The following is a 10,553-nucleotide window of genomic DNA, read 5'->3' on the forward strand; positions in this document are numbered from 1 at the left end:
TCTGTGATTGTCTTATCTGTTCCATCAAATCGTAATCGTACACGTCTTCGTTCACTATATCAAGCCTTACACAAAAATTAGGATTTTTTTCCGACCCGTAACTGCTTTTAGTCCATTACTTATCATAGCCCTCAAGGAAATCAATATTGCAATTTTCCTTTTTCTTTCAATTAATTGGGCAATTGACAAAAATAACACAATTTTAAGTTTTTCTTCCATATTTACCACATGTTTTCAAATGTTCCAAAACTAGCACAAATTTATATATCCTCAATTTTGAAAAAAACCTAAATTATTAATAAAATTAAAGTTTATTTAGTTTCTTTTGAGCCTCCACGAACCCAGATCTCAATCTGAACACCATCTCAATCTGAAACCCACGATCCACTCTCTCTCTTGATCATTCTCTCTCTCTCTCTCTCCCTCTCTCTTTCTCTCTCTCTCTCTATCATTGTCCCTCTCTCTCTCGATCATTGTTCCTCTCTCTCTCTATCATTGTCCCATGTTCCCTTGAATTTCTTCCTCCTCCTTTGAATCTTGTTCCTTTTTGTCCGTTACTTCACCATCTTTACTTGATTCACCTACTGTTTTATTCTATTAACACGTTGAACACACTTAGGTTTTTTCTGATTTCTATTCTCTAGGTTCTCTAATTTCAGGAATGATTATATGAAATCCAGGAAAGGTTGTATGAAATTCAGGAAGGATTCTATGAAATTCAGGAAGGATTGTATGAATGTGAAAAGAATTCTATGAAATTCAGGAAGGATTTTCTTGAATTTCATGATGACTTTTATAAAAAAAGTTTAGATTTCCAAACATGAGAATGATGTTTAACATTCATGATGGCTTTCATAAAAAAATAAAAAGGTGAACTTCTTGAACTTCATGATGGCTTTCATAAAAAAAAATAAAAAAGTGAACTCTTTAACATTTTCCAAGATTCAAATCTGATGCCTATCTTTACGAACGGTCTAAGAGAGTGTACCATTAAGCCAAGCTATTCATTCGTAGAAAATATAATAACAAACACTAATTTAGGTTAAACACTAAGCTTGATGCAAAAAAATTATTTATGAAGGATTAAATAATGTTTAGGAAGGATACTTTAAAATTTATGATGACTTTCATAAAAAATAACACAATAGCTATAACACCAACCGTATACATATCATTTTACCCAAAACCATCAGAGAGGACATATTTTATGTACTGTAATGAGCTTAATTTAAGACACGCTAGAAGAAGAAGAATCGCTGGAAATGTATAATTTCAAATTAAATAATAAATTTAATGTATACAAATGCCACTTGTGGAAAAATTGAGAATGTGTGCTAGATTTGGAAGAAAAACTTAGATTAGTGCTATTGAAGGGAATTTCTCTAATTTATTTAGGTTCAAACTATCCAATCAAGCGTAGAACAAGCAGTCCCTGCTCAAAACTATTTAGAGCCCTAGGGTAAAAAAAAAATTTGAACCTTTTAAGGTACATATACACTGAATTTTTGAAATTGTTGATGGTCCCATGGACCACTAAAAGAGTTCAAACAAGTTTTTAAATGTTAAAAATGCTATTCAATAAGACCCTATTATACATTTAAATGTTAAGAATTTGGACTATTTCAAAAAAAAAAAATTGGACCCTTAAACACTATAATTTTTTTGAAATTGTTGATGGTCCCATGGACCACTGCCCCTTTGCCCTCCCCACTTGAGCCGGGGCTGAGAACAAGTAGTATTTAAGCGAGTCTTGTTTCATCACCATTTCATCAATACAAGTTTATAAATTTTAAGTGTTTTCTCTAAGTACGTAGAATTTTGAATAAAACAAAGAATCAGTCAAAAGATGGAAGGCAAAACTGTGATTTTAAGTGTGCTCATAATGAGTCTTGTCATGGCCCAGATTCAAGTCGAAGCAAAGAGTTGTTGCCCGAGCACGCCGTCTAGAAACTGCTATAGTGTATGCCGTTTTGGTGCAGTAACTCCTAGGCAAACTTGTGCACAAACCTGTTCATGCAAAATTGTTCAAGGGACGTGCCCTTCGGGATATACACATGACAGCCTTGAAAACTCTGGTAATTCAATTTTTTTTTCATGTTCGTTAAATTATATCATTTACAAGTTGGATCATGATCTTGATGCGAGTTTCATGGATTTTTATTTTTTATTCAAGGTGATAATGTCAATGAATACTGTAAGATTGGGTGTGCATCTTCTGTTTGCGGTATCTTAACTACTCTTCAAAACTCTGGTAAAGTAAAGCTAATTATGATTAGTTTATTTGAACAAGCCAATGATATTCCGTTAATTCTAGTAATATTGTTTTCGTGAATTAGATGCAAGAGAAAGTGCGAATGGAGCGGTCGCACAATGCACCAAAGCATGTTCTAATTTCTGCACTAAGAGCTCATCTAATGCAGTTGAAACTGCCTAATTAACAAGCATAAACGCAATCTATGTGTGATTGTTTTTCTTTTTTTCAATAAAATGTCGCGTCTGTGACAAAATAAATGCAACTCTTGTACTAGCTCTAGCTGCTAGCCTGCTACTGTTTCAAGGTTTTCTATGCGACGTAAAAGGTTATTAATCCCTAGATTGTTTATCCTTTCAAGTTGCTACTACCTAAATAAAGAATAATATTGATTGTGTCCTTGTCTACTATAATATAATCAAAACCAAAATCTTGCTTTAACGTATAGTTTTCTCAGCTCATATCGTGACAACAAACAAATGCCACTTAGCATCACTACTTTATACTTACAAAATTCAAATAATTGCTAAAAGAAATTCTACACTTATAATCTTGTATGAACCGTTCAGAAGGCCGTCAATAGATTTAAGTAATGGAAAACTTGTAGTCCCGGNGAACCCAGATCTCAATCTGAACACCATCTCAATCTGAAACCCACGATCCACTCTCTCTCTTGATCATTCTCTCTCTCTCTCTCTCCCTCTCTCTTTCTCTCTCTCTCTCTATCATTGTCCCTCTCTCTCTCGATCATTGTTCCTCTCTCTCTCTATCATTGTCCCATGTTCCCTTGAATTTCTTCCTCCTCCTTTGAATCTTGTTCCTTTTTGTCCGTTACTTCACCATCTTTACTTGATTCACCTACTGTTTTATTCTATTAACACGTTGAACACACTTAGGTTTTTTCTGATTTCTATTCTCTAGGTTCTCTAATTTCAGGAATGATTATATGAAATCCAGGAAAGGTTGTATGAAATTCAGGAAGGATTCTATGAAATTCAGGAAGGATTGTATGAATGTGAAAAGAATTCTATGAAATTCAGGAAGGATTTTCTTGAATTTCATGATGACTTTTATAAAAAAAGTTTAGATTTCCAAACATGAGAATGATGTTTAACATTCATGATGGCTTTCATAAAAAAATAAAAAGGTGAACTTCTTGAACTTCATGATGGCTTTCATAAAAAAAAATAAAAAAGTGAACTCTTTAACATTTTCCAAGATTCAAATCTGATGCCTATCTTTACGAACGGTCTAAGAGAGTGTACCATTAAGCCAAGCTATTCATTCGTAGAAAATATAATAACAAACACTAATTTAGGTTAAACACTAAGCTTGATGCAAAAAAATTATTTATGAAGGATTAAATAATGTTTAGGAAGGATACTTTAAAATTTATGATGACTTTCATAAAAAATAACACAATAGCTATAACACCAACCGTATACATATCATTTTACCCAAAACCATCAGAGAGGACATATTTTATGTACTGTAATGAGCTTAATTTAAGACACGCTAGAAGAAGAAGAATCGCTGGAAATGTATAATTTCAAATTAAATAATAAATTTAATGTATACAAATGCCACTTGTGGAAAAATTGAGAATGTGTGCTAGATTTGGAAGAAAAACTTAGATTAGTGCTATTGAAGGGAATTTCTCTAATTTATTTAGGTTCAAACTATCCAATCAAGCGTAGAACAAGCAGTCCCTGCTCAAAACTATTTAGAGCCCTAGGGTAAAAAAAAAATTTGAACCTTTTAAGGTACATATACACTGAATTTTTGAAATTGTTGATGGTCCCATGGACCACTAAAAGAGTTCAAACAAGTTTTTAAATGTTAAAAATGCTATTCAATAAGACCCTATTATACATTTAAATGTTAAGAATTTGGACTATTTCAAAAAAAAAAAATTGGACCCTTAAACACTATAATTTTTTTGAAATTGTTGATGGTCCCATGGACCACTGCCCCTTTGCCCTCCCCACTTGAGCCGGGGCTGAGAACAAGTAGTATTTAAGCGAGTCTTGTTTCATCACCATTTCATCAATACAAGTTTATAAATTTTAAGTGTTTTCTCTAAGTACGTAGAATTTTGAATAAAACAAAGAATCAGTCAAAAGATGGAAGGCAAAACTGTGATTTTAAGTGTGCTCATAATGAGTCTTGTCATGGCCCAGATTCAAGTCGAAGCAAAGAGTTGTTGCCCGAGCACGCCGTCTAGAAACTGCTATAGTGTATGCCGTTTTGGTGCAGTAACTCCTAGGCAAACTTGTGCACAAACCTGTTCATGCAAAATTGTTCAAGGGACGTGCCCTTCGGGATATACACATGACAGCCTTGAAAACTCTGGTAATTCAATTTTTTTTTCATGTTCGTTAAATTATATCATTTACAAGTTGGATCATGATCTTGATGCGAGTTTCATGGATTTTTATTTTTTATTCAAGGTGATAATGTCAATGAATACTGTAAGATTGGGTGTGCATCTTCTGTTTGCGGTATCTTAACTACTCTTCAAAACTCTGGTAAAGTAAAGCTAATTATGATTAGTTTATTTGAACAAGCCAATGATATTCCGTTAATTCTAGTAATATTGTTTTCGTGAATTAGATGCAAGAGAAAGTGCGAATGGAGCGGTCGCACAATGCACCAAAGCATGTTCTAATTTCTGCACTAAGAGCTCATCTAATGCAGTTGAAACTGCCTAATTAACAAGCATAAACGCAATCTATGTGTGATTGTTTTTCTTTTTTTCAATAAAATGTCGCGTCTGTGACAAAATAAATGCAACTCTTGTACTAGCTCTAGCTGCTAGCCTGCTACTGTTTCAAGGTTTTCTATGCGACGTAAAAGGTTATTAATCCCTAGATTGTTTATCCTTTCAAGTTGCTACTACCTAAATAAAGAATAATATTGATTGTGTCCTTGTCTACTATAATATAATCAAAACCAAAATCTTGCTTTAACGTATAGTTTTCTCAGCTCATATCGTGACAACAAACAAATGCCACTTAGCATCACTACTTTATACTTACAAAATTCAAATAATTGCTAAAAGAAATTCTACACTTATAATCTTGTATGAACCGTTCAGAAGGCCGTCAATAGATTTAAGTAATGGAAAACTTGTAGTCCCGGATTTTCTTGTGACTGTTCGGGTAAGCCTAATATAGACTTCAACCGCAAGATTATAGTGCATTGTTAGATAGTGTGTCGAATCCACAAAAAAATTCGTTATACTAAGTACTTCTAACAGTAGCTAAAGATGGATTTTTTTTTTCTTTTCAGACTGTAACAAAAAAAAAATTAAAAAAAAAACATTAAGTCTTAGGGTATTCCCAAGGATTGGGAAATAAAAGAAATCAAATAATCAAAGTATATAAATTTAGAACCGTCCCTATGCTATACATGAAACACACAATTAGACTAGCTCTCTTTCAAGCTATTATTTTCTAAACTAAATATAGTGAATTACTAAACTTTCATTTCCAAACACAATAGCAAGCAAACATTAACTTCAAGTCCAATGGGTCCCTACATTAATTACTCATTTACTTTTTATTTACTCGTTTAAGTTTAAGAATTAGATGTTGGGTTTGACCGAACCGCCGGTTCAACCACCCAGTTATCGGATTTTAGCTGGGTTTTCCTAGTTCTATCTGAGTTTTTTAGTATCCGAGTTTTACGTATGATTCAGACCTTGACACCTTCCGGCTTGCGGTTCAACCAGTTCGACCGGCCGGTCCGGTCTGAATATCAGAACATTTGTATTTTACTTACAAATATCTCTATATAACCTTCATACTTTTTTATCCCTACTTATTTTTGTCCTATTTTTAAATAATTACATTTTTTTGAAAACTAATTTTAGTGCGAATTCAAATGACTCATTTTTTAATAACTATTTTTATCCTATATTTTCAAGAATGTTTTATAACATACATCATTTTAGTTTGGAAAAAAATCTTCTATAACCTTTATTAAACTTTTTTTTTGAAGTTCGTCGGAAAAATCATCACTATATCATAATTTTTTTCTAGTTACCAATTATATGAAATATTAATATACAATAGTTTCATCCACAATATTATGAATTCTAAAAAAATATCATTTCTAAGCAAAAATATGATAAAGACAATAGTTTTATTATTAATTTTCTCATCTTATTACTCTCGTTTAATTCTCTTTCAATTACACAATGGCATCAAATTCTATGGAAACATAAATAGATCAAAAGACAAAGACTCGCCCAACATGAACACAGACGGTTCTCACCAAAACCATCGATTCTTATGATCTCTTTGAGGAGACACATCTATGGTAATTATTGGTTTGTTCTTTTTGTTCAAATGAAACTGCTTTGAAGGATTCATTTTTTTGTTAGTTACACCGAGGGCTATATTGAGATACATGGGTTTTTGGGTGTATGTTTTTTTGGCCTTCTTCTGTTGGATATATTATCAAGTATGTTTTTGGTGGTATTGGAGACATGTATTAGTGACACAAGAGGTGAGAAGACTAAAGAGACTTCCAAAGAAACATGGAGAATTTTTAATGGAAGCATCGAGTACATTGGTTTCGACGATGCGACAAGATTCAGAATCTTCTTCAACAGCATTGAATTTTCATCTTATAGTTAAAGTTATGCTAAAGAAATTATGGAGTTTCAGCAGCAAGCTGGTATCCAATATCATATTTGTGAAAGGGGGACATAGCAGATTTCATTTGTTAGCCTATAAGTCTAAAAATAGCATGGTTACACTCCACTCTTTCTTCGAAATTGTATCAGTTTCCTGCATTGCGTAAATGGTTGTATTGACAAGTTTCTGTATGTTGTAAACATTTATTAATCAATATATTTGATTTGCCGAAGAAAAATCATTATTTGTATTGGACTATTGGTTCAATGTTATTGTTGGGTCCATCTTCATGTTCTCTAGTTTGATTTTAAAAAATATATCTTCAGATGATTACCATTAGTGGTTAACATAAATCAAAAAACACACACAATTACTTTGATTAACATAATTAACACTGAATTTTTGTTTTATTTCAAATCTAGCAACCAATTACTTTGAAAGAGATGAAGAAAATAAAGGTGTATCTGTTAAGTGAGTTTTATAAACTGTCTGAAATATGTCATGGGATTGCTACTAAACCAAAATGTGATATATGAGACAACAAGATAGAATCATCACAGATGTCTCATTGATGGTGTGAAGACAATCAGCAGAACTAACAAATATGTTGATGCATTACTTGACACAGTTGTGGTAAGAACATATGTGAAAAGTTCTGAAGTAGTACAGAAAGCCGAATTGTGTGACTACTATGAGTTGAAATAATGAAGTTTGGATACTATCACACTTCTCCAATGTTTGAAATATGTTTTAATTCTCACACCCACCGGCCACCACAAAAGAAGAGTCATAATACTTTTTAAATAAAATTGTTGTCGGTAAAATAAAATAATATATACCTAATTCATGCATATAATTAAAAAGCACAAAATTTTCCTTATCATTGGAGCATATGATATTTTAAACTATCTACAATATCTTAATAATAATACTTTAAACTTTTTTAAAAATGAAAATTTATTATATCTGATATAACTGAATTAGACCGATACATATTTGGATGTTAGAAAACTAAGTTTTTTCTCATTGTGATTTGAGTTCAAATTATCTTATTGATAATAAATGTATTTAACTTTATGTACTATATGATGATTTGATCTATAAAAAAATCAAACAAAAATGATGGAGAAATCATAATTTTTTACCATTAATGAGTTCCCTAATTTACTCTTTAGATCAATGTCATTCCTTGTCATATCTTACAAATTAAAAATTTTTTTTTAACCTAGGGATTAATCCGGGCTACGCCCGGGTATATATTTAACATTTGACATTCATTTATAGTAAACTTTGACCAATGAAATGCATAGATAATAGATTTTGTAGGTATTTCTATGATCATAACTTTGAATTGGTCCATTTAACTGCTTATAATATGACCTGTTATGTATTGTAAAAATGTTTTCTTCTTTATGGTTTTTTTCTCCTTCTCTTGTGTGTTTGAATTTGTGTTTACTTCAATTGTTACCAGCATTTGCATGAGCATACCAAGTCCTTAAGTACTTAATTCAACGAAGAAGATATATATATACTGTTAAACACACTCTACACAACATTTCTTTAGACCATGCCATGCTATATCTAAAACTAATCTTTTCTATACACATAATGCCTATTAAAGTTTTAAGTTTCTGACGGAGTGACCCTCTTTATGGTAAGTTTTGCCAAATATACAGTGATTGAAGCTTGATGTATGAAACTTCACAAAAAAATAACTGGTATGTATGTTCAATAGAATAAGAAAACAATTCATGGTTTTGGATGCCAATTATCTATATGCCACTAACATTTGATCTCAGTTTGTATAATGGATTAACCATTTTGAGAAGGTAAGTGACACCAGTACGTAGTTGAGAACTTGAGATTGCATCTCCCATGAGTAATCCTTGTTGTAACTACGCTCATGGCTAAAAAAAAAACAAATTGTTTTAAGTAGAAACTCTAGCCTTAAAAAGATTGTTGATTCAAATTTTGGTAAGACTTCAAAATATGAGACTTCTTTTCATATCTCACTGGCTACAACATCTGATTTTCTAAGCACATAAAAAGGATATGACCAGTTTTACTAAGTTCTCTTATCCGTTAAGGAAAAACCATCTTTAGCATATTTGTTTTGGCTCTTCTTTCTTGTCTTTTGTATGCCATTAAATCTTCATGGATTTGTTTGGAATCATTGAGATAGCTGAAGAATTAAAACAGTGAAAAAATGTTACATAATCAATTAAATCACCTAATCATCATTGCTTAAGTAGGTTTTTTATTTTAGCATTGCTTAAGTAGGAGAAGAAAAAATCAAAATAATGATATATCCTCCTTACCTTTGAGGTTTTGGTTGCGTTATCGAGATGGCTTCATGTGGGCCCTGTGGCACAAATTGTAATTTAGGTAATATCCATGCTTCTTATTCATTCCTAAACTAACATGAATAACCAAGCAGCATAGAGAAGGCGTCTTAAAAATCCCATTGCCTAACAGTTCAAGGGGATGGGTTCTCTGAAGATTAAATGTTGACACCAAATCATTAAATGAAAACAGAGGAGAGGATACACCAAAACTCCAATTGTCACATAAGATATAACGATTGGCAGATTGGGTACTTACTTGCACCATTTGTAGCACAGCCTCAGTCGTTTTTATCTCTAACGACACACATGTGGCCTCAACGTACGCATGATGTGCTGATGACACCAATAACGACAAAAGGTAAAAAGAGTGTATGATTGAAACGATAAGACAGGAATCAAACGGTTAGTTTAAAGATTTGTATAATTAAACAAATGAAAGAGATTTTGCAGGAAACAAAGAGATTGATCTAAGATATACCTTCGTTTTAATGGTCGAAAGAAGGGTCCTCCACTCGAGCGATTGTGAAATTGAAACAACAACGTTCTCCTTTGCAAAGAAGGAGAGTTGCAACAAAAAATTTCAGATCAAAGTAAAACGGTGATAATATTAGAACAACTATAAAGAAGGAGTTTTCGAAAACAACTATAAGAACAAAGGAAGGGACGCGTCAGAAAGTAAAGGAGAAGGAGTAAATGAAAAGGAGTCGAAAATTTGAAGAGATAAAATAGGTTTGAGGTATGAAAGTGAATGTTTGACCTAACTACTAAGCTTTATAGCTGATTGATGGTCTCTCCGTATTCTTGCAGTTAGGAAGACGTGGAAGAGGAAAAGTTTAATAGGAAGAAAGGTTAAACTTGTAGATGATGTGTCATATGATTTTTTTACATGAGTGATAATGTGGCAGCCTAAGGTAGAAGCTTTAGAATGGTGATGTGACTTGTCTTAAGAGCCTCAAATTGTCCCTTTTATTAGTAGTAATGTAATTCAAAAAATAATAATATAGATAAATTAGTTTCACAACTTTCAATTTTATAATTAAGTAAGAAATATATTTTACACGATATATGAAGAAAAAAAAAAGGTGGAGTCACACACTCGTTCCGTCTACCTACATTTCTCGCCTAGCCTCCTAGGTCGTATGCACCAACACATCTCGTCTTTATCTTATACATGAACGTCAAGGTCTATGCTTACGACTATTTCTTTAGTCTTCGATCTCTCATTGATAAATTCTAGATGGCACATTTAGAGCCTAGTAATGTTATTTTTTTAAAGATGTAATTAAGTTTATGGTTTTTCTTTTTGTAATATAA

The 10,553-nt window shown here is 32.2% G+C and overlaps 2 protein-coding genes and 1 long non-coding RNA gene across 3 annotated transcripts; 2 read left to right on the forward strand and 1 right to left on the reverse strand.

Annotated features, from left to right (window-relative positions):
- Positions 1,721-2,652, forward strand: LOC104777825 (thionin-like). The gene is made up of 3 exons (XM_010502151.2): positions 1,721-2,075; positions 2,174-2,251; positions 2,337-2,652. The coding sequence occupies exons 1-3, from the start codon at positions 1,847-1,849 to the stop codon at positions 2,432-2,434; spliced, it is 405 nt and encodes a 134-aa protein (XP_010500453.1). The 5' UTR covers positions 1,721-1,846; the 3' UTR covers positions 2,435-2,652.
- LOC104777826 (thionin-like) lies at positions 4,249-5,180 on the forward strand. Its single transcript, XM_010502152.2, has 3 exons — positions 4,249-4,603; positions 4,702-4,779; positions 4,865-5,180. The coding sequence occupies exons 1-3, from the start codon at positions 4,375-4,377 to the stop codon at positions 4,960-4,962; spliced, it is 405 nt and encodes a 134-aa protein (XP_010500454.1). The 5' UTR covers positions 4,249-4,374; the 3' UTR covers positions 4,963-5,180.
- On the reverse strand, positions 8,842-10,008 carry LOC104777828. The gene is made up of 3 exons (XR_002037017.1): positions 9,718-10,008; positions 9,213-9,572; positions 8,842-9,076 (listed from the first exon to the last, which is right to left on the reverse strand). It is a non-coding gene; the product is annotated as an uncharacterized LOC104777828 (long non-coding RNA).

This window comes from Camelina sativa, chromosome 3, assembly GCF_000633955.1.
Source record: "Camelina sativa cultivar DH55 chromosome 3, Cs, whole genome shotgun sequence".
Classification (NCBI taxonomy): domain Eukaryota; kingdom Viridiplantae; phylum Streptophyta; class Magnoliopsida; order Brassicales; family Brassicaceae; genus Camelina; species Camelina sativa.

Bases quoted from the DNA above. Each gene is read 5' to 3' on its own strand.
- LOC104777825 (XM_010502151.2), top strand. From the start codon at position 1,847: ATGGAAGGCAAAACTGTGATTTTAAGTGTGCTCATAATGAGTCTTGTC. The intron at 2,076-2,173 runs GTAATTCAATTT...TTTTTATTCAAG, and splicing joins TGACAGCCTTGAAAACTCTG to GTGATAATGTCAATGAATAC. The intron at 2,252-2,336 runs GTAAAGTAAAGC...TTCGTGAATTAG, and splicing joins AACTACTCTTCAAAACTCTG to ATGCAAGAGAAAGTGCGAAT.
- LOC104777826 (XM_010502152.2), top strand. From the start codon at position 4,375: ATGGAAGGCAAAACTGTGATTTTAAGTGTGCTCATAATGAGTCTTGTC. The intron at 4,604-4,701 runs GTAATTCAATTT...TTTTTATTCAAG, and splicing joins TGACAGCCTTGAAAACTCTG to GTGATAATGTCAATGAATAC. The intron at 4,780-4,864 runs GTAAAGTAAAGC...TTCGTGAATTAG, and splicing joins AACTACTCTTCAAAACTCTG to ATGCAAGAGAAAGTGCGAAT.